At 41.7% G+C, this 22684-nt stretch overlaps 2 protein-coding genes across 4 annotated transcripts; one reads left to right on the top strand and one right to left on the bottom strand.

The window, feature by feature from the left end:
* Positions 1–5512: 5512 nt before the first annotated feature.
* On the bottom strand, positions 5513–11163 carry stx16 (syntaxin 16). 2 transcript variants are annotated; one of them, XM_052076608.1, is made up of 8 exons: positions 10721–11163; positions 9269–9376; positions 9050–9190; positions 8053–8215; positions 7865–7953; positions 7497–7640; positions 7290–7370; positions 5513–7211 (listed from the first exon to the last, which is right to left on the bottom strand). In XM_052076608.1, the coding sequence occupies exons 1-8, from the start codon at positions 10844–10846 to the stop codon at positions 7110–7112; spliced, it is 954 nt and encodes a 317-aa protein (XP_051932568.1). In that variant the 5' UTR covers positions 10847–11163; the 3' UTR covers positions 5513–7109. The 2 variants fall into 2 exon arrangements, with proteins under 2 accessions (XP_051932568.1, XP_051932569.1); XM_052076609.1 differs by having other exon boundaries at positions 10766–11163.
* Positions 11164–13402: 2239 nt separating this feature from the next.
* On the top strand, positions 13403–22543 carry dgkab (diacylglycerol kinase, alpha b). Of its 2 annotated transcripts, XM_052076584.1 has the most exons (23): positions 13403–13582; positions 13868–13944; positions 14295–14436; positions 14836–14910; positions 15029–15078; positions 15181–15255; positions 15992–16108; positions 16207–16324; positions 16568–16656; positions 16943–17050; positions 17503–17601; positions 17680–17730; positions 17920–17993; positions 18958–19032; positions 19108–19193; positions 19266–19355; positions 19445–19605; positions 19691–19755; positions 20657–20747; positions 20834–21011; positions 21095–21215; positions 21309–21369; positions 21991–22543. In XM_052076584.1, exons 1-23 carry the CDS (start codon positions 13432–13434, stop codon positions 22069–22071), a joined length of 2235 nt encoding a protein of 744 aa, XP_051932544.1. In that variant the 5' UTR covers positions 13403–13431; the 3' UTR covers positions 22072–22543. The 2 variants fall into 2 exon arrangements, with proteins under 2 accessions (XP_051932544.1, XP_051932545.1); XM_052076585.1 differs by lacking the exons at positions 14836–14910; positions 15029–15078; positions 15181–15255 and having other exon boundaries at positions 13426–13582.
* The last annotated feature ends 141 nt before the right edge of the window (positions 22544–22684 follow it).

Here is a 22684-nt window from a genome sequence, read left to right as displayed (position 1 = left end):
GAAGTTCCAGAGCAATGTCAATGGCATCTTCATTGGCGGTGGCAGACCCTACCTGATGATGCGGCACTAATTCATTTGTCCCCTCAGGGGGAGATTGCTGAGGGACATTGTTGAGCTCACCGTGCTGTGATGATTGTCCCTTTTCGGCTTCCTCACAAACCTCAATATCAGGCATTGCCGTGGAAGTTTTCACATCAGAAAGCAGAGTGGGAGGGTTAGCGAAGGGAATGAGAGTTGGTAAATTCAGCAACGATATTGTTCCCGGTTGAAGTGTGCAATCCACTATTGGATCGGTCATTGCTGAGTCAGCATCTGGCGCTTCCTCAATCTTTGACTCTGAGAAACAAGGGATTGACTGCATAGCTAAAGGTGACGGCTCAAGATTCGAGTGGGACTCTTGGGCGTCTTTCGGGGCTGCAAGTAAGAGAGGATTAAAAAGGCCGGGAGATTGAGTGACATCATGATTAATGTCACTCTGCTCAGGGGTGGCTGCTTCTGGAGTGGACCCACCTGGAGGAACTTCCATCATGTCGACCTGATCCATATTGTCGGTTTCTGATTGGCTGTTAGTCCCGTTTTCTTGCAAGACATTGGACACCTGCTGCTGGGATCCTGTTAAATTATCCCAATCAACACTAGGATCTGTATCTTTAGCAACAGACCTCCTTTCCCTACTTGCGTCTTGCTGGTTCTGTGACTGTTCCTTCTTGGCGGTCGTTCCATCTTTGTTCACTTCAGGTGAGTCTGATCCCTTGTCTGGATCTGTCACGGGTATGTCAGGAGACGACGTTGCATGAAGATGGATACCAAGGATTCTTTCAGCTCGTTTCTCCAAAGATTCTCTCGCTGTATTTTCACTCTCACACTCAAGAGTTGTCGGCTCTGCAAGATCTGGGTTTAGGCTATTTTTTGGTCTTTGGATGTTTAATTCATCTGAATGCAACCCTGAGCTAAGAAGACTGCATGATTGGTTCGAGGGGGTGGGACAATGTTCTGGACTCTGCTCTGTTTTCGTTTTGGGTCCCAAGAAGTGAACGTGTTCCTTCTTGGGCGATTTAATGAGTTCCATTTTGACGACAACGCACGTCGTGTCAATCACAAGGAGATCTTGCCCGTCCTCTGTTTCGGGGCGTTGCTTGATGTCGAGTCTTCTTACTTCCATGCCAAGAGGACTCTGAGAAAGTGTCCTTCTTGTGAAACTTGGCTCCCTCCACAAGGGATATTTGGCAGACGCAGGTGATACCGACGGAGTGGCTCGTCTCTCAACGGCATGCTCAGTATCATTTATGTTCTCGTTGAATGGGAACCCCTCTGTCTTGTCGGGCTTTGGTAGTTCTTCCTGTGGCAGGCCAGAGTTTTGGCAACTCTGCGTCATCTTTCTGTATTTGAGATCTCTGTCCTCAAAGGTCAGGACAGACATCTGTGCGAGTGCCTTGTAGTCTACTTCATCTGCCACCTTAGAAGTTGGCATAGTTCCACTACTGCTGGGTGAACATTTTTCCGGCTCTTTGTTTGGGGTGTTTGCTTGGTCACAAGGTGTCGAGGATGCGTGTTCAGTCGGGCCTGCTACGCGAGACACTAAACAGAAGATAGTCATCCCACCTGTCTTCTTGCTTAGTCTGAATTTGCGCCCTTCGATCACTTTGGATGACGATTCCTGAATAAGAGCGGTCGTCTTAATTTCTTTTGAGATTTGTGGACACGTCAAAACCCTCTGTGGAATATTGACATTGTGGACCGCCGGATATCCCTGGGAGGCGTGTCCTTCAAACTCTGGGGATGTTGTCTGTTTCCTGTCTGGTTTCTCATATGTCTTCTCAACCCGCTCCCAGTGTTGGGGCACCACTAGTAAACCTCTATGTGGGCTGTTGTATGGAGGAGGTGCAATGTAACCTGGGGGCCGACCAAACATTCTCTTTTGGATCCTTCCCTTCATGTCCATCACGTGGCTCGCATCGGGGGCTTGCGGTGGACTATAAATTTGTTGCTTGACCGCTCTCTCCCACTGTCCCGGATCATCTCTCGTGTTTGCACATTGTCCGATTTGCTGAGATGGTGCCATGCAAGACTCAATCCCGGTTCTTCTGTTCTCCAGCAGTCCATGAGAGGCCCCCCTCAGCTCTGCCTCTATCCGCCTCCTCCTTGGAAGGGAATGGCTGTAACGGGCAGCCCAGGCTTCCAGCTCTCTGTAGCTACTGCTGTCCCTCTTAGACGACTCCCTGTAACGTACAAGATTCGCGGGCTCCCACCTCCTTTGCCATCCCTCTCTCATGTGGTCTCTCTCGTGTACTCCGACCACCTGTCCAGCTGTTGTCCATTCTCGGGGGGCACGAGAGTCTCCCATGTGCTGCTGAGAATGCAGAGCGCCCGAAAAACAGTGCTGAGCAGAAGTAGAGGTACACGCCCGTGACTCAGTCCAGTTGGTGTGATCCAGTAGCGTTCCTCTAGTTTTTGATCTAGGTAACGTCCAGTAGCTGGACTCTCTTGCATGATTCCACTGCTCTTCATGGTTAGCTGGGTTATAATGTGTTGCCTGATGTCTGCCATGATGGCTGTGTGGGTAAACACATTTAAAAAAAAGGTGACACAACGTAGTGTTATCTTCATTGATAAGGTACAGTACTTCCGAAAAGTCAAATGGTTGACCTGTGTCTAGCAAAGAAAACAAGTCACAAATTAAAAGCTGTCCAATTCCATGAATAAATCATGCAAGCAAATCTCTTCTTCGGGGCAGTCTGAGCACTTATTTGGTTTCACAAAATGCAACAACGCAAACAAACACCACCACACCAGGCAATATTACTTACTGTCTGCAAATACTTACTCATATGGATACATTCTGCCATGAACTGTATCAAATCTGGTGTACTGAGGCAGCAGCTCTTGATTTTTAGGCCATAAATCCATAATGATTACTTGAGCTAAAATATTAAGGAAGATGATGTCATTTCTTTTATTTGCAAGGCGAGATTTAATTTAATCAGGCTATACTGCTCAAGTTTCATTAATTAATGACAAAATAGTGTGACATATACCTTCGGATAGTGATTATAATTTCCTCTCTGCTTATGAAGTATGAGAGGTCCAAATAGGACATCTTGTTTTAAAGACGTAGAGGTGGTCCATCTCCCTCCCACCCGATGCAAACACACACACACGCACAAACACACCCTCGGTCACCTCCCTCTTATTTCACCAGTGTTTTGAAACACAATAACAGACCCAAAAAATTGTAAAACGAAAACGTTTTTATTCGTATTTTACCACTGTCATGAACCTGTTACATTTAACACAGGGACACGGATATAAAGTCTATGTCATCTTTCCCTAATTTTTCCCATTTAATGATGACTAAACGCCCCACTCGGCGTGATCGAAGCCACATGGAAACGAGGGGGAGGGGTAGGTGGTGGGGGGGGATCAATTGCTTTGTCGACTCAATTGTGGCACATGTCGAGAAGGCCAGCGGATGCCTCGCCTCCCTTTTCTTCGGAACTCTCCAGCGTGATAAACAGGCTTCCCTTTGCTGAACAGAAAGTCAGTACATCAGCAAAGTGAGGTAGAGAGCGGATGAAGCACCAGAAGCAGACAGCAGGCCAGAGGCCGAGCAATCTGTTGATGTTGCCAGAATAGGGGATGGGGATGTGGCTGATCATTGTTATAGCCGGATTATCTCTTAATTAAAACCACGATGGAAACATGGAATACAATTTGGAGTTTAGCTTTGAAAAAAAGTAAAAAAATGCTAAAGTGACACAAATAAAGCTGTGTTGTTTTGCTTTGGAGTTAGAACTGTCAGCACTTGTGATTCTAGGTTCGACCTCACTTGTTTTACTTTTTCTTTTGGTGTTATGTGTTTCTGTGCAATTCTGCCAGGAATCAGGTTTGATGAAACATTTGAAAACTGTAGAATGGGAAATGGGACTAAGCGTGACATAGGAACGTATATGCTCATTGCAGTAACAGCTATGTTCATGATTAACTAACAAATTAATCTTACCAAGCAGATGCTAACGCGCAAAGTGTCCAAACGTTAAGGGGCTGGTGTCCCAAAAAAAAAAAAAGTGGACCAGATAATCAACCGCCACGTCAACAGACAGTTCCGACGCTGTTTGCTTTGTTCAATGCCCGCCAAGTCGGGAGAGTTGTGGCGAGACAACCTGTGGCTGCTTCCACCCTACCAGAGCATCTGACACTTCCTGGTCAAGAATGTTGCCGCGCTGGAGCAACCACCCAACATCCCTTGGAAATTCATATATCAATCAATAACAATTAATAATCAATGAAATGTAATAAAATGCCCACCTCTAATTTGAATATCAAATGATCATATCGTCTGACCGACCTAACAGTCCTCAAGAAGTAGTTACACAACTACACTCATTACCTCCATCATGAAGACTATTTTCATCATTTCACAATAGAATTAAGGTCACATGAATAGTTCAACATAAAATGTGGAATGTGCTTTCTTTGTAAAAACAGTACACAACTGTAGATAATCCATCCGCTGACAATGGGCGAGAGGTAGGGTACACCCTACTGGTCACCAGCCAATCACGAGGCACACATGGACCAACAACAATTCACACTCATTTTCACACCTAACTTAGTTTAAAATTATTTTACGTGTTTTTGGAATGAGGGAGTAAACACAGGAAAGCCTGAGCACAGATCAAACTCAGATCCTTTCAACTGTGAGGTGGATGTATTAACCACTGGAATGCTGTGCTGCTCTATAAAAATATTGAGAGCGGACGCGTTCGTGTATTAAACACGTGATTTGCAATTCATTCATAAACATCAACAATGTTTTCATTTAATAACTGATTTTTAGTTTGAAAGGTAAAATAATCATGTTTATGTTCCGGGTCAGACGAGGACCAGTCCACATGGTTACACGTATGCACTACCCACGTACATATTCCCAAATAATGTTCATCAGTCAACACAATATTTCAGTAGTACATTTATGAACTGCACAGTTCGCGAATTGGTGTATTGTTGTGTAATGTTTATGTTATGCGTTGTTTATTATTTTATTTTGTTAACTGTTTTGTTAAGCGCTTTGTTACAGCTGCCGCTGTTGTGAAAGCGCTATATATATCAGCATGTATTGTATTGTATTTGGTCAATTTATATCACTATTATAGAGCAGTACATGCGACAGTCTTCGTTCAACGCGGACTTGTACGTGAACCGAAACGCGCACCTTAATCAGAATAGGCAACCCTGTACATAAGTAGAACTTTGAAGAACCAATACTTGGGTAAAAAGACTGGTTAAAGTTTCAACTGCGTACATTTAAGTAGAGAAAAAAAACATTAAGTGTACATAAACGTCACCGTTAAAAAAAAAAAGAAGCCGCATTTAAAATTGTTCCCCGTTATTAGATTGCACTACCGCTGTAGTCACTCTCGTTATCACTCAGTGTCCTCACTTGTCCACATTGAGGTCCAATTCATCGCATCGGCATAAGTTCTTCAATGCACTCCATAAATGAGCATCACCATCATGTTGCAGGTTTATTTAAAAACAACTCCCCACACGAGTACCAATTGCACATTTTTTCACACACAACTTCACATTAATAACAGAAATGATTTAACATGTATACAGTATATATTTAAAAAAAACTAGCTGCAATGCAAAGCTTCTACCTTCACATGTCAAGTGTGTCATTCATACATAATTTCTCAGAGAAGCCATGGCATTCTTGAGGACGTCATCACAAGCATCCTTCTTGACATGTGGAATACTTGCTAGACGATAACAAGTGCTTTCAAACAACAGAGTGGGAGAAGCTCCGGTTCTGGCATGGCAAAATGGGCCTTTTATACTACTTCCCGAAGGTCGACTATGACACCCCGTATTCTGTGTGCTGCATTTTATACAACAGACTCTTTAACAGGCAGCATAAAAGTGGCTGCTGAAGACGAAAACTGAACAGGCTCGTCAACTTGGTCCCCTATTTTGCTTACAGAACAGTGATGCAGAAAAATGGCGCCTTTGACGATGTAAAGGGGGCCACTGACGACGGTGGCTAGGCACTAAGCAGCTCACATGAGGCGCAACGGGGGCGGTGTGTGTGTGTGTTGCTCAAGGACACTGTAACAGCGGCCACGCTTAACCCGACAGTGGAATACAGATCCGTCAAATAAAGCTCATCATCCTTTCAGCATATCAGTCTTTATAGATCAACAGAGCAAGAACAAAATCAGAGCAGAATAAAACATAACGCGGTTGCAATGTCGCTGGTTGTCTGGGATGGATCACAGTTTTCTTCGTGAAGTGACGAACATGAATATTCAAGCTACTTGTTTTACCAAATACACTGTGTAGTAATTCTGCCGCTCTGGATCATTTGCAGTTTTAAAAAATAAATAATTCTTTTCATCGTACAGATGACAGTAGTTTTACATCCATAACACCTCTCTCTTGCTCAGGCCTCAAGTATGTGCAAACTGCAGGTAATAAAAGGTAGCACTCAATGCAGGGACCGTGGGGGTGGCGGGGGGAGGTCATTTCAAATCAAGCAAAAATATATGGATGACGAATGGGTGAATTTTAAAACGATGTGATGGATCAGGCAAGCAGCGGTACTTGCAACCACTTCAGTACCATGAATCCAGAACGTAAAAACATTTTTTTACATCATCAAAAAGTTGCACTTAATCCGTATAAATCATTTGGTACTGAACTGTTGCAATGTTTGGTGTTGTTCTTGCTGACTTTCACTGTAAAAATACTGCTTTTCTTGGATTGCTAACCCCATTTTCACATTGAAATGACGCAGAGACAATTCTACTGCGACATCATCACATGCGTCTCCACTTATGTATGCCGTAAAGTGTTTTCTCTTGAAAACGACAGACAGATATGCCAACACGGTCAGGTATGAGCCAAGACAAATACGTGTGAGTCAATTATACTTTTGATTGTTTCTTTGATTTAGAAAAAAAAAAACACGTCGGCACAGCCCAAAGCACACCAGAAAACGGACATGGAATTTCACTATTCCCACTTGGTGTGAAAGAAAGGCTGTCAACTTGGTTTTGAGCAGAGGTCCACGACAAACGTTCAGACAGAGAGCAAAAAGGAATGTAAGATTAAAACTTGGTTGAAAAAAGAATAATAATTAGAATGATGACTATGACAAAGAGGATCAAAATGACCAGCATCTTCCTGTTTTTCTTCTGGTACTGCTCTGCCTGCAAACAAGGAAACGCGATCAAATGCCATCCACGTGACTGGATGCCACAAGTGCCCGCAAGAGACCGGCTCTTTACCTTTTGTAACTGTTTCAAGCCATCGTCTGTTTTGACACACGCTTGCTCCACATTGAAGTCGATTCTGTCGAGAACGGTGCCCTTGAGGAACGACGGAAGACTATTTTACGGGTAGAATTTTGTAAAGCAGGTGCCGCTCGACTGCTTTGATTTCGGTTCTGGAAGAAGGATATTTTGCGCGGGGATGAATGTAATTACAGTAATTACCTGCTCCACCACCATTCCGGCCAAGTCGCGGAAAATCTCGTTCAGATCCGAGATTGACTGAACGATTTGTCTGATCTCTCGTTCCCGCTCTTCCACCATGACTGTGTTGTGCTCCACAAGCATCAACTGGTCGTCGGTGAAGCCCTGAAACGCAACCGTTGGATGAGAAAACATTTGAGTGCACAAATGGAAAGTGTGCCATTGAAAGTTGCTATTATTACTATGATTTTTTTTTTTTTTTTTGCAATCGAGAACACATATTAGCACCACAATCATTTTTATTTAACGCAACGTTCTGTGAGTGGCCATATTTAATGTCATTCGTTGAGTTAATCTGAAAGATTGACTGCATTTTAACAAATCCCCACCTTGTCATACAAAGCTAGATCTTCATCCTCTTCCATTAACGGTCCCGAGTCAAAAAAGTGCTTCGATCGCTCCTCACGATTCTTCATGCCTGCGAGATATGACGATGACAGTTCAATGTGTACTCAGTGAGCTCGAATGAACACGTCTTCGACACACGTTTATGATTAAAAAAAAAAACAAGGAGTACGTTTTAAGTAGCTGGACTGCGTGTGCCTGAAATTGATGGACAACTCCTGAAGACTTTGCGCCAGAGACGAGACCACATTTCTGAGTAGTCGCTCCTCCTGCTCGGTGCAGTGGCCGCAGCGAGACTGCAGGCCCGTTACGGCTCGCTGACATCGGTGGAACATCTGTCGTCAACACAAGAGTCCGAAAGGAACCGTGAGCATTTTGGATGCAGACCTTAGGACAGAGTTGCGTTTCTCAAGCTGGAGCCGGAACACATATTTTACATTCAAAAAATCTCATGGCACATCACCAAACCAAAATCAAGACAAATGGTTTTAAACTATTTCGATCAATTAGCGCGACCTATAACCAGTACGCCTTAAATAAGCAATAATGAAATAATGTGGTTAAAACCCTCCTTGGAAGTGGGATATGGCCAGGTCCAGAATGAACCAATCACATTCAAGCTCATGTTAAATGGCAGGCAGTCGTACTCACCAGTCACTGTGCCAAATGCCTCAGATTAATCAGCCCCCCACACCCCCAAACGTTCAACCATGGACTAATCAAACCAAAAACAAATTCTCCTAATTTCATGAGGAAAAGGTGTTGTGGTACTATGAAAGAAGCGATGCCTGTAAAAGTCTACTGGAACATCTCAACTTTATTTGGGGTTAATCAGAGGCACGTGAAATGGTGGCAGGCGTGCGCTCGCCTTGGTTGACCAGGAGTTTGAATGTGATTGGGTAATCCTCAACAGAGTCACATTACAGTTATGATTTATTCATTTTATTTCCTCTTTTCAAGGACTACAAAAAATACAATTGAGTTGTAAAAGGTCGTAAGTCTGATCAGTTGTGGAAAAAGTAGAGAATTTTTTTCTCTTGCTCTTGTTTTTTTTAAATCACAAAAATACCTTTTGAACAGGACTTTTTTTTTAATCCACTGTAAATGAAAACAAGTTGGCTACATCATTTTATAAAAGAGTGTGTCATTATTCTGCCCAAGCTGCGCACCTGTGTGATCTCCTGTGTTGTGATTTCGATGGCGTGCTCTTCTTCACTGCTGTCATCCAGCGTGGGTCGATTCATGTGCTTATCGTGAAGCAATGCCAGGTCCTTCATCTTCTGACGAACCCTTGAAATTTCATACTGGATCTGAAAGGTATCCAAAGTCGTCACTCATTGGCGCTGACAGACGTGATATGGATGAGTTCTGGTTATTTCTGCTGTTACCTCGTCGATGCCCTCGACCCATTTGGGCGGCAACTTCCTGGTGACGCCGACGGCCGCTTCGGGATCCAGACTGATTCCCGACACCAAGGCCATCCGATCGTCAGCCAACTTGAAAACAAGACACTTCTGTTTACAATTTCTAGAATATGGGGATGGATTTAGTGCTTCACGAAAAGTATCGGGTATAACTGTAACAGGAATCAAAGTAATGATACCTCATCAAGTTCCTAGAGCGATTGGCAGTTAGCAGTATGGTTCCATCCAATAGCAGGTAAGAAGGAAAAAGAGGACAGAAGCAGAACAGAAGTGAGCCCCAGAAATCGCAGCACCAACCACCAACAATTACTGTGTAACCCTTTTTTTTTTTAATACATGGCGACAAGTTATATTTTCCAGTTGCTTTAATTTACCGGTATAATGTGCTAGTATACTGTGGAACTTAAACATTTGAACATCTTCAAAATCATTTGGGCAAGTTTTCACCTTTCCAAATAAATGCAACCACAAAATGTTAATAGTTTCAAAGTAATTTCATGAGGGTGACAGTCGGATGCTGGAACTAATAAGCTTTTATTACATCCCATGTTGAAGGCTCAACTGCATTTAACGAGATGTGTCCATATTTGTTTACTGTGTTGCTTCGCTGCGATCTATGTGATGGTTTCTTTACGGTGAAACATTTAGAACAGCCAAAAGCACATAGAGACAACAGCAGAAGCGAATTAAACAGAGATAAAATAAGACATCATACATCACATTTGGATGGGCACTGTTTGTTTGCGTTTACGGGACAACCTCAGGTCAATCAAGACAACATGAAGAATGAATAGTCAGAGAGCTTCGCTGTGGTCTTCTGATTATGCAGTGCAGAAGCCACTTGGTTCAAAGTGTTCATGTTCATCACTGCAGTTACCACGATAAACACACTCATCATCCTGTGCTTAATAATGCATAATGCACATTTGTACTCTCGTTTTTTTACCAATCACAAAGGGGAAAAAGGCTCCCCACCACTGCCATACAGCATTATATACAGTCAACAGTTAGTCTTAACTGTACCATGAAATAGGCAATGAATGGAAGCAGCTGCATTCATTTGTTCGTGAAAATGTTTTTTGGGATTTCAGTACAGATTGAGCAAAGCCGTCTTCACGTGTTTTAATTCAAGATATTTATCAATATGTTCAAATCGTTGTTTGCAGGCTAGTAACCTTTATTTGCTGACTTATTAGCCAGAACCCTCCCTCCCAATCAATTATCCTCCTGACACATCAATCAGTCCTGAGGTGAACTACCGTGGAAACGAAATAACAACAATGACGGGAATCTGTCCTAATCACATTTACGAGACAACCACTCGACTCAAGTCTAGCTAGCACAAGTATGACTGGCTATAATGCAAACACACGCACATACACAAGTAAAAATGTCAAAACGATGCAGACCACTCACCGCAGCATTGCTACGTGTACTCAGACGGGGGTCGTTTGTACTCACTTGCTCAGCCAATATCTGCCGGTTTTGGATAGCATTGTTCCGCAATAACAAGAAGGCATCTGTCAGACGCCGAGTGGCCATGACTCATTAGCAATGAGTGTTACACACCGACAACTAAAAGGTGTGCGGCTCGGCTAAGTCTTGCTAGCTTTAGCTTTAGCCTCCCCGATGGAAAAATAATGGGGGGCAACTCGCAATACAACGCCGATGGGACAATCAAGTCTCGTACTGCTATCTATATTATTTCCAATACACTACGCCATATTCGACAAACATTACCGCCACGGAAATGTGGAATTAATGTCAAATTGGCAACGTCGTTCCTCTTCACTGATACCGGAAATGATAAGACGTATACACCTGCGTTTGCGTGAAGCCATTCTTAGTCTACTATGTCAAGAGCGAGCGCTGGCATGACAAATAAAATAGAGCGCAACCTACTGGGCAAAAAAAAAAACTATGCCGTACTTCAACGATCCTGGGCCAGTTTATTGAAATAAAACAAATAATAACAATAACAATAATAATAATAATAATAATACATTTTATTTATAAGCGGCTTTCAAGACACCCAAGGACACTTTACAATAATAGTTATAGTGTTCATTTTAAATATGTAAAATTGTTGATCTCAATTAAACAATTCAATCATTTATGAATATACATCCTTTTTGTTTTAAGTTATACTACTACACTGGGGGAGGACAGTTGTAGATACACTTAAAAAATGATCTATTTAATATTTATATCTGATTTACAATAATCCAATAATATTAAATCAGTTTTAACAAATGAATAGAAAAAACTAAAAATAAAATTTAATAAACAACTTTACGAAAACAAAACGCCTAAATTAAGGGAACCAAAAAAATGTAAATGCTTGATTTGCCAGAATACTGTAAACCAGGGGTGTCCAAAATCGGTCCTCAAGGACCGATATCCTGCGTGTTTTCCAGCTCTCTTAGAGCAACACACCTGATTCAAATAATCAGGGTTAAGCTGGCTGATGAGCTGATCACCTGAATCAGGTGTGTTGCAGGCGAGAGAGCTGGAAAACAGGCAGGACAGCGGCCCTCCACGCCCGGAGCTGGACATGCCTGCTGTAAACAATGGTGGCTATATACTGTATGGCTTCTTTGCTTAACCTGGATATATAAAATAGAAATCATAATAATGATACTACCACCACTACTACTACTACTAATACTACTACTATTATTGCTATGTTGTACTACAGGCAACAAAAACAACAACAACAACAACAATAACAATAACAATAACAATAATAATAATCAGATGAAGAAGAAGAAGAAGAATTATAGTCATCAACATCATCATTATCATAATCCTAAAAATAAATACCTAAATGATGTTCATGATTATTAACATTTTAATTTCTGTGAAATAGAATAAATATTGGCCGATGACTAACTGTCGGCTCCGGGCTTATGTGGAGTTTGTGTGTTGCCGCTATACTTGTGAGGGCTTGCGTGCTCTGGTTTCTTCCATCATCCATTCATAATAAAAGGAGTACAGTATACAGTGGCTGCAGGAAGGAGTCAAAGAATAAAACAATGTGAGGGAAACGTATTTGGAGAAGACATCTACCAGTCCTTATTCTTGGACTGATTTGAAGCCACACTCGGGAACAAGGAAACTTTTCTTATGGCCTGTGACTGGACAATGCCTAAGAAATTATCATTAGATTTAATCTATCACCTGTCAACCACAAATTGGAAAAAATATCTACCATACAATGCCTGCAATTACTGCACAAATATAATACATGTTTTATTATTGCTGCAAAGGGTTATAGCTATGCATATACCATTACTGTCACTCTTCTGGGTCAGGGGTGTGTTAACACCTTTCATCAACTACAATGCTGTAATTGCATGGTTGGGTGATTCTCCAGGTTTGAAATGGATTTTTCTCTCTCCAAGTATTTGAAGTTGTCTATACTGTTATCACACAAGACTTTCACTTTTTACTATTGTCTTCAGTCTGTCCAATTATATTTTAGTGCCTTTGTATGAATTTCCACTCCTTTGGTATCATCCATCCATCCAGCCACTTTCTACCGCTTATCCAGGGTCGGGTCGAATCAAAATGTAATTTAATTCATTGAATTTGCACATTGATAATACTATGGCAACTCAGGGAAATTTGGCGGATACAGTTGGGTTGTGAAGGACAACAATGATTTAATTGACAGGGCTCTAAACATTTTTATTACTGATTACTTAAAAGGGCTACCAATGACACCTGATTTTGATTTTGATTTTTAAATGTCTGGGAAAAATTTGGGATTAAATGGGTTAAACTAATAAGGGGTTTACTTAATAAAGCTCTTTCAGGTTGACAACGATGGTGACTTCTTGCTTGCCAAACATTGTCTGTGTGCTCTGTTCTGGCTCATTTTAAATGCTACACTAATTTTCATGAGCTTGATGGACAAGAGTTGCTTCATTTCACGCGACACCGTATTTGCCTCCTCGCGCGAAGCCAAATTTCTTGATTTAAAAATGTCACTGGTTTGATTATGATTTCACTAAGAGGGTGTGCTCAATTTACTACATTTGTGTGTAGCCTGAGGAATGGAGGGAAACCAGTTTCAGGGCTCACTTCAAAACCCGGAAATTAAAGCCCTGTTGAGCGAACAACAAATGCATGCCTTGACTTTGCTGGCTGTTTGCAGGTGTAAAGTTTCTGTCCTCCATTGTTTGCATCGCTCTGTATTCCAGATGTCGTACTCTAAGGATACAGAAGATACTCTAACGCCTGTGGATTTTATCCAGCTGCAGGAATACATGCAATGTAAGTTTCACATTTCTTTTACCACTGTACTTAGAAATGGCAGTATAGGTTAAACATAGTGTAGACTGAGCAACAAACATAATGTGTAACTGGGCTTTTAGTTCTGGGCAGGATAATGCTTGAATGGATAACTACACGCATATTTCCCTTTATTACAACAGGAGCCAAAGGCAGATTAGGTGCGTGATGTAATGTGTGCACAAACAAGGATGAGCATTCAAGCAATGCATGTGTGATACATATGGAGATTGCATGCACTTTATTATTATTTTTATTTTTTGGCAGACAGCACTTTAAAGGTGAAAGATGTTATCGGGGAGTTTGAGAGTGGAGGTCGGCTGGCCCAGCACAGCTCTCGAGAGGTCAGTTATGCAGAAGCACCTATGAAAACACCCCTCATGGTTTACCCTTGCATGTACTTCCATAGTAAGATCACATACTGTAATTCAACACGACAGATGTTATGTAAAAAAAGCAACAAAAAAACGTGTCATTCTAAAAGGGTCAAAAGCTTGAATACTTATCAAGCCTGAGGGTTGAAATGATTAGCTAATTGAAGTTTTCACAAGTCATTTAATTATTTGTTGCGGCTTAATTAGTAGCATGAGCAATGAAAGAGAATCAATTTGGATTACATGACACTTCTAAAGACTCTTGCGTATTATTGTTGCCACTCCGTGTCATGACACCTTTGTTTGATTTCTTTGTACAGTATGTGGATGCAGAAGGATTCAGCTTGTTCCTCAAGACCTACCTTGAGGTCGACGACTTTCCTGCAGATTTCTGCCAGCGCCTTTTCCGTTACTTCCAAAATGTCGAGCAGGAAGCGTCCACGACAACAATCCAGGCCAAGGGTAAATAAATTGATGCCGAGTGCACCTGCAGACCACATATCTGCATCTCTGCGCGCCACTTCACAAAAGGTTGAACAGCTATTTTTTTTTTAATTGTCACGTTATTCCAATTTCAACATTCCTAAAATTCACACCCTAAGCCGTGATTGGTTGCCGTGAGTAACTGTGATGTCATTTTCAGTTCAGCGAGCAAGTGACAAAATGGTCGTCCCTAGAGATGGACAAAAAAGGGGTTGATTTTGTTGCTTGATTCATGTTCCCCAAATGCAATATTAATAAGAATACCGTTTTTAGACTAGTGGGGCCACATAATATATACTGTTGTAAAAAAATGGTTTGACTTGACTTTCCCTTTAATTAAGATCGATTTCTTGCTTGTTATGGTTTGTTTTTTTTCAGGGGGAGTGTTTCTCCGTGACATGTCCTGTTACTTCTCAGTGTTGGAAGATGGGCAGCCACGGGAGAAGCTGGAATGTTAGTTAGCTTCGAAATGTTTATGACATGTCCATTGTGACTCAGTTGACATTTTATTTCCATGAGAGAGAGAGACATTGAGAATGTGTAAAATCATGTTTTTCGTTTGTGTTTTCAGTTACTTTCAAACTTTATGACAAAGATGGTAATGGACACCTGGATAGCTCTGTAAGTCTCTCCGATTAGCATGATGATGTGCTATACAAACGCTGTTCCAATGAATGGACAGTTTCCAAGAAATACGGATGGGTTATTTTGTTTCTCCATCAGGAAGTGGATCGGATCATTACACAGATGATGCGAGCCGCTGATTACCTCGGCTGGGATGTGGCTGAGCTCAGAACTGTAAGAACACAGTATACTGTATATGTATTTATTTAGGATAAAAGTTTGGAAAATGGATCGATGAATGGACGGATTTATGGAGATTCCGATTTTTTGTTTTTTAATTGTTGGATGCTTTTTATAACTTTTTAAGGTAGACTCGACAGTGGTGCCTTGAGATAGATAAATTGCTCCGTGAGCATGATCGTTAACTCAAAACATTCATAACTCAAATCACTTTTCATCATTAACATTATTGGAATTCTATTTATTGAAACACGCCTCGAAACTCACTTGTATTCTTCGGCATTTGACTCAGCATGACTCAGATTTGTTCTTGGTTTTGCTGTTCGGTGCTTTCTCCCGTCTTTGTTCCCGATTTGTTGCTTTACTGTTGTATATGTTAGTTGCTCCTTGTTCAGCACTTTGTATGCAGCGATGGCTGTCTGAAAGTGCTCTATAAATACAGTTGAGTTGAGTTATCTGTTCCAACCCCGCCCTCAAGAACAGGAAAAAATATTGTAATATGTGTTTATGTGTTATGAATTAATAAATTAGTAGTGTATAATACTGTACTTGGGGAAATATAGAGTAAGAACATAATTAAATAGAATAAAGTATCATTCAGACAATTGGATACACTGAGACGATCGCAACATTTGAGGGTACGGCACCAGTCAAAGTCTATTGACTCAAACACTATTTTTCTGTGTGTGTGTGTGTGTGTGTGTGTGTGTGTGCGTGTGTGTGTGTTTAGGTGCTGAAGGACATGATGACGGCAATTGATGTTGATTCCAGCGGTACTGTCACACTGGAGGAATGGCTGAAAGGAGGCATGAACAATGTGCCTTTACTTGTTCTGCTTGGACTGAAGGTAAAACAGTAAAACAGTTCCCGCTGTGTGTGTGTGTGTGTGTGTGTGTGTTTTTTAAGCGACGGCGCTCCCTTATGTTTTTGCCTCCCCACCCACAGGTGCCGCAAAGGGATGGGCAGCATATTTGGAGATTGAAGAATTTTAACAAACCGGCCTACTGTTGTGTGTGTAAGAGCATGCTCCTCGGCCTCAGGAAGCAAGGACTCTGCTGCAGCCGTAAGAGCAAAAAGTCACTGAAAGGGATCAGTTTTGGGGATTGTCAATCTGATGAGTATTGTGTGTTATTATAAATTTCTTTCTGCACATTCAAAGTTATTCATATTTTATATATTTCAGTTACTTTGGGTAGTGGGGCAAAACCTAATTTCTGTTCGGGTCTTGAGCTATTGATATGTAGGACAGTGTTGGAAAAAAGTGCTTTTTAAAAAAAAATAATGGTTGTCATATTCGCTCCATCAGGTTGCAAGTATACTGCCCATAGTCACTGTTCCAACAAGAACGTTGAGCCCTGTGCTCGCACCTTTGTCAAATCTAAACAGGAACTGAGGGTGAGGAATCTGCCAATGATTCAGTTTCGTGCACTTTTGGTTTTCTTTGAAATATCATTTGTTCGAAAGAGTGAGTTCAAAGGTTTCTTGTGAGAAGTTGAATATGATTCAAATTCTGAAACGAACTATATAGATGCTGCTGACATAATTTGAATACTGAAGCGAAACCAAACCCATTTTCATCATCTTATTTGCGGGCGGAAAAACACACTCATATGACTATAAACCTGACTTAAAAGAGTGACGAACTGTAATCAATCTTTCTAAACATCAACTTTTGTCTTAGGTGCAGTCTCACGACTGGGTGAGATCGGACCGCAGCTCCAAGTGTCAAGTTTGCTCGAAGAAAATTAAAACCTTAGCTGGAAGGCGATGTGTGTGGTGCCAGCAGATGGTGAGAAGAACGTGACTCATATTTTATTACTTTATTATTCATATTACTTTCAGATAACGAGAATTAATTACTTAGGACGATGGTCCAGTGGTTAGCGCATCGGGATCACAGTGCAGAGGTACCGGCTTCAATACCAGCTCCGGCCACCGTGTGTGGAGTTTGCATGTTCTCCCCCTGCTTGCGTGGGTTTTCTCCGGGTACTCCGGTTTCCTCCCACCTTCCAAAAATATGCATGGCAGGCTGATTGAACACTCTAAATTGTCCCTAGGTGTGATTGTTGTTCATCTGTGTGTGCCCTGCAACTGGCTGGCAACCAGTTCAGGGTGTCCCTCGCCTACTGCCTGAAGACGGCTGGGATAGGCTCCAGCACCCCCCGCGACCCTTGTGAGGATAAAGTGGATCGGAAAATGGATGAACTACAATATGTTAATATGACTCTGTTTTTGTTTAAGCGGCACGATGAGTGCATCTACACTGGACTATCCACCTGCAACTGTGGTCCACTGAAAGACCATATACTCCCACCATGGGCCATATATGGTCACTCCAAGGTAGAACGCCATACGGGTACTCTGCCGTGTTGTATGTCTTCATCGTAAAGTTCCTTGTTTGTATTGTGCTTCCTCCAGAAACAGGACACCGATCTTTTAAACGTGACCCCCGATGGCAACATATTACAGGTACTTGATTGCTCACCGCCGTCTTCTGTGACAAACATGACCCGCACGTATCACATTTGGTTGACATTTACAGCCATGTAATAATGCGTACAAAGAATAAACAAAGGAGTCGATGAAAGCAGATACAAATGGTGAGCCATATTCAAAGCATCCTTCCTGTATAATGATGGACAAAGCGTTTTCCCTCAGACTGTCCCAATTCCTGACATTCACCCTCTGCTGGTGTTGGTAAATCCAAAAAGTGGAGGAAACCAGGGTGAAAGGTGAGTTAACATTTGGTACCTTACATTAGGTGCGAATGAGATCCTAGTGGTTCTCAACCTGGGTTCGATCGAACCACAGGGGTTCGGTGAATCGGTCACAGGGGTTTCACGGAGCCTCTGCCATGGAAGTTAAGACACGCCCGACTCAAAAAGTCAATTAGTTATGAAACGCCCGCTGCAGATTACGCTGCACATTACAGCGCTTGTTCAATCAGTGCTGCGAGAAATTTAGTTCGCTCAGTCGTCGCGTGACTGTCGTGATGGTACGTCGTGTGATTTTTAAATTTTATTTATTTAGACCATTTTAATATATCCTAACTATGTCGAGCAAAAAAAGAAAGTGGTCGGACGAATGTGTACAACATGGATTCACATGCATCACGCAATGTGATGGGACTCGGCGTCCTATCCGCATGATTTGTCATGCCAAGTTGAGCAACTCAATACTGAATGAACACTTCTTGAATTATATTTTTATGTTTCATTAATGAAGGGTTTGTTGAATGTGCATATGCACTGGTTGGGTTCGGTACCTCTAGGAAGGTTAAGAAACACTGACATAGACAATGGTGAAGATTCAGCTTTTATGTCATTAGTAAAAGAGATGCGCAGTGTTGTTATATGTTACATTGAAGAGCCCCGGAAAATTAAAATTCATAAATGCATGGTGAATTTTTTTTAAAAATCAAGCAAAGTGTCCTGCATACCCAACTATACCTATAATTTGCTTGAAAAATATTATATTCCCCAAGGCACATTTCCCACAGGATATAGAACATAAAACAATGATGAAAAAAATGCCAGAAATGGGCCAACTTGAAGTTTATTTTGAGAGCATTACAACAGTCAAGTGGCACCAATTTCGTGGAGTGGCCCTTAAACGCTCTTCATATCTTGCATTGCAAAACAAGCAAAGCAGTCACAAATGAATTTCTTCATTTTCTTGTCTGCGTTTCCTCTTCAGAGTTCTCTGTAAATTTCAGTACCTGCTGAATCCACGCCAAGTGTACAACCTTTCAAATGGAGGTCCTTCCCCTGGGTAAGGCACTTCCGCCGCACTTCCCCTTAACTCTTGAGTATACTTTTCTCAACAACAACACTTTTTCTCTTTTAGGCTCCATTTCTTCCGCAATCTTTCCGACTACAGGATCTTGGCGTGTGGAGGAGATGGCACTGCCGGGTGGATCTTGGATGCCATCGGTGCTGCAACGTTTGCTTTGGAAGAGGAATCAAATATGTGATAATAAACTGTGTACCTACGTGTGTTTTCAGACAAAGCTGACCTGCGGGTGAATCCTCAAGTAGCGATTTTGCCCTTGGGTACAGGAAATGACCTGGCTCGTTGTCTGCGCTGGGGTGGAGGTAAAAGCATCGCCCTCAGACAAAGGTTAACGCAAGTGCAATGTGAACTGTGACACATTTTTCCCGCGTCTCTTGTGACCCCCTGGAAGGCTATGACGGGTCTGACCTGACAGAGATCCTGAAGGAGATTGAGACCAGTGAGCTGATCCAAATGGATCGCTGGAGCATTCAGGTGATACCAAGTGATCCTAAGCAAGTGGGAGACCCCGTCCCCCACCAGATCATCAACAACTACTTCTCCGTAGGATCAGTGAGTTACATACTGTCGTGTTGGCTGATTCATGCAGCACTTGAACTTGAAGTGTAATAAACTGATTTTTTTTCTTGCTGAGCAGGATGCTTCTGTTGCTCATCGTTTCCACTCTATGAGAGAGAAATACCCTCAGAGGTTCAACAGCAGGTCAGGACCCCCTGCAACATATTGGCATCATTATGGTACCAAAGCAGTGCTTCTGTATAGATTACGAGTGGACAACTTAGATCCTCGGGGGCCAAAGTCCATGCATGTTTCATATGTTTCCCTCCTCCAACACAACAGATTCGATTGAACAGGGCTCATGATCAGGCTGATCATTTGAATCAGGTGTCTTGGAGGAGGGAGACATCTAAAACGGGCTGGATATGGACTCCTGAGGACCGCACCTGGGCATGTCTTCCCTAGATGAAGGTCCTCAACTCAATTCATTATCGTTCCTTGGTGCCAACATGCCACAAGATGCATCAAACCACTAAATGAAGCTCCTCAATTCACTTTAACATAATTCATTTGTAACAAGATGCCACAAGATGGCACTAAAGCATTACTTTTGGCGAGACGGAGCTCTTGAACTCACTTCGACATAGTTGCTTGGAAACAGGATGACACAAATTGGCACCAAATGACTACTTTGGTTGGGGTGAACCTTCCCAACTCACTTCAACATAGTTCCTTGGCACCAAGATAGTACCAAAGCACTACTTTTGTCTGGATGAAGCTATTGTGTTCACAACAACATAGTTCCTTGGCTCCAACATTACAAAATTGGCCCAAAATCACTACTTTTGTCAAAGTGAAGCTCCACAACCTACTTCAGCATAGTTCCTTGGTACCAAGATTGCACCAAAGTAGTACTTCCATTGCTTTGTCTTGAGCACAAAGCCACAGTATAGGTGTATTTAAGTGAATAACAGAAGATAGGTTAAAAAACAAATCCATGACTTGACGGATCTGCAAGCCATTACACATTCTATTGCATTAGAAATAGTACCGTTTGTTGCACAAATATTCCTAATACACAGTGTTTTCCTCCAATGTTGTGAAGAATGAAAAACAAGCTCTGGTATTTGGAGTTTGCCACATCTGAGACCATCAATTCTTCTTGCAAGAACCTCACAGAGTGTCTCGCCATTGAGGTGAATGTTTCTCTTGCAGTCATGTGACTTTATTCGGCAGCTCCATTCATTTGTTGTCACACTCTTTGTTGAATGGAAAATAACAGTGCTGTGGGAAACCTCTTGAACTGAGTGGCACGTCTCTCACGTGCATTGCTGTCCTCAACATACCCAGCATCTACGGCGGCTCCAACCTGTGGGGCGAGTCCACTAAGCCTGGTGGTCCACCACGTGAACCACGTGAAGTCATCACTGATCCAGAAGTTCTTAAAACAGTAGCACAAGGTAGATGTTTTTTTTTCTTTCTTCTAGTTACTATATTGTTCTAAAACGCTCTCACGAGTCTTTTCAATATGATATCTTTGCAGACATGACTGATAGGCGTCTAGAGGTGGTAGGGCTGGAAGGGATGATGGAAATGGGACAGATCTACACTGGGCTGAAGAGCGCTGGGCACAGATTGGCACAGGCTTCCCAAATTACAATCAGGTGGTGTGCTTTTAGCTCTGACAGAACATCTAAACCATTCCTCCAAACTTACAACAATTAATTAACAATGCCACGCTTTCTTCACTCATATAGGACATTCAAAGCAATGCCCATGCAAATTGACGGGGAGCCGTGGTTGCAACCTCCTTGTACAGTAAGTCTATTCATAGTCCCTGCACATTGGGTCTCATGATAGAATGTGCAAAATGTGAAGCGCTCATTTTAATAGCCAGCAGGGGCCGACATTGACCTCATTACACTTTCTGTGAAGCAGAGCATGTCTGCGTACCAAAATATATTTCACTTCCGAGTGAAAAGAATCATCTCAATACCTTTACTGTAATTGATAAGAACACGAATCATTTAAAAAAACAAAACTAATATACTAAAAAAAACCCGAAGAATTTTCTAAAATGTAATGAAAACTAACTAATGAAAAATCCAAAACTATTGGACACGTGCAGAAAGATGATGAAATTTAGTCCAATGCATGAGAAGCCAAAATTATCATGATAAATTTGGCATTTTGATGTGTTTTTTTAACTCTGCGAGTTAAGAACAAAACAAGCATAATGACTTTGATTCAAAGTAAACCATCAATCAGGATTAACAAAATGATTTTTGGCACCTGGACATCTCAAAGGCCCCAGGCAATTATTTCTGATTGCCTAATAATAGGTCCCTCCCTTGGTTAGAACACTACAACATGTATCATTCCAAACAATTTACATTTCTACTCATGACGAGCCACCTGTCGTGTCTTCCTTCATTCCAGATCCACATAACTCATAAGAACCAAGCTAACATGTTAATGGGTCCACCGGCAAAGCCATCCGGTTTCTTCCACCTCAAATAGAAACAATCTTTTTCCACAGAGGGACTCTGGAAAACAGGACTCTATTTTATATTTTCACATTCTTTTAGATAGCATTTGGTGTGTGTTTTGTTGCAGAGAATTCCTAAACTGTTATTTTGCACTTATGTTACTGTACTTGTTCGGATGGATTGATGGTTGTTTTACCTGATTTTAAAGGAGGATGAGAAATATGGTGTTGTGTTTGTTATATGGCTAAAATAGAAATCAGTAGCAGGGTGTTAGCGTTTCAATTGACATGCTTACCTACACTTGGTGCATTCTATACATATATTTATTTCTGCGTTTTAATTAAGGACTGGGTGTAACGGTTAAAAAAAATTTCCTTAATTCAACATGTTTGAATTCTAGTGTTATGCTGTTATGCTTCCACTACTGTTAATTTGCCCATTCTTCTTGTCCAGCATAAATTGTACAGCGAGGCCTGTATAGCCTAATAAATAAATATCAAGATTATGGAATGAGTAACAGTGGATTAGGGAGAAAATCCTTCATTTTTGTTGCTTCATTTATGGTAGATGGCAATTTTAGTTGGATATTGAAATGCTTAGAAATGCACCCATTTCAACATGTTTGTATTTTAGTTGGTTCTTGT

Source organism: Hippocampus zosterae, chromosome 9 (assembly GCF_025434085.1).
Source record: "Hippocampus zosterae strain Florida chromosome 9, ASM2543408v3, whole genome shotgun sequence".
In the NCBI taxonomy this organism is placed as follows: Eukaryota; Metazoa; Chordata; class Actinopteri; order Syngnathiformes; family Syngnathidae; genus Hippocampus; species Hippocampus zosterae.
Note: the sequence above shows the minus strand (reverse complement) of the source record. Positions and strands in the feature narration are given on the sequence as shown.

Excerpts from the sequence above, each read along its gene's own strand:
- stx16 (XM_052076608.1), bottom strand. The coding sequence starts at position 10,846 with ATGGCCACTCGGCGTCTGACAGATGCCTTCTTGTTATTGCGGAACAAT. Across the intron at positions 9,377-10,720 it reads GTACACGTAGCAATGCTGCG|TTGGCTGACGATCGGATGGC; the intron begins GTGAGTGGTCTG and ends CTTGTTTTCAAG. Across the intron at positions 8,216-9,049 it reads CAACACAGGAGATCACACAG|ATGTTCCACCGATGTCAGCG; the intron begins GTGCGCAGCTTG and ends TGTTGACGACAG.
- dgkab (XM_052076584.1), top strand. The coding sequence starts at position 13,432 with ATGCATGCCTTGACTTTGCTGGCTGTTTGCAGGTGTAAAGTTTCTGTC. Across the intron at positions 15,079-15,180 it reads ATGGACACCTGGATAGCTCT|GAAGTGGATCGGATCATTAC; the intron begins GTAAGTCTCTCC and ends TTTCTCCATCAG. Across the intron at positions 21,012-21,094 it reads TCTTAAAACAGTAGCACAAG|ACATGACTGATAGGCGTCTA; the intron begins GTAGATGTTTTT and ends ATATCTTTGCAG.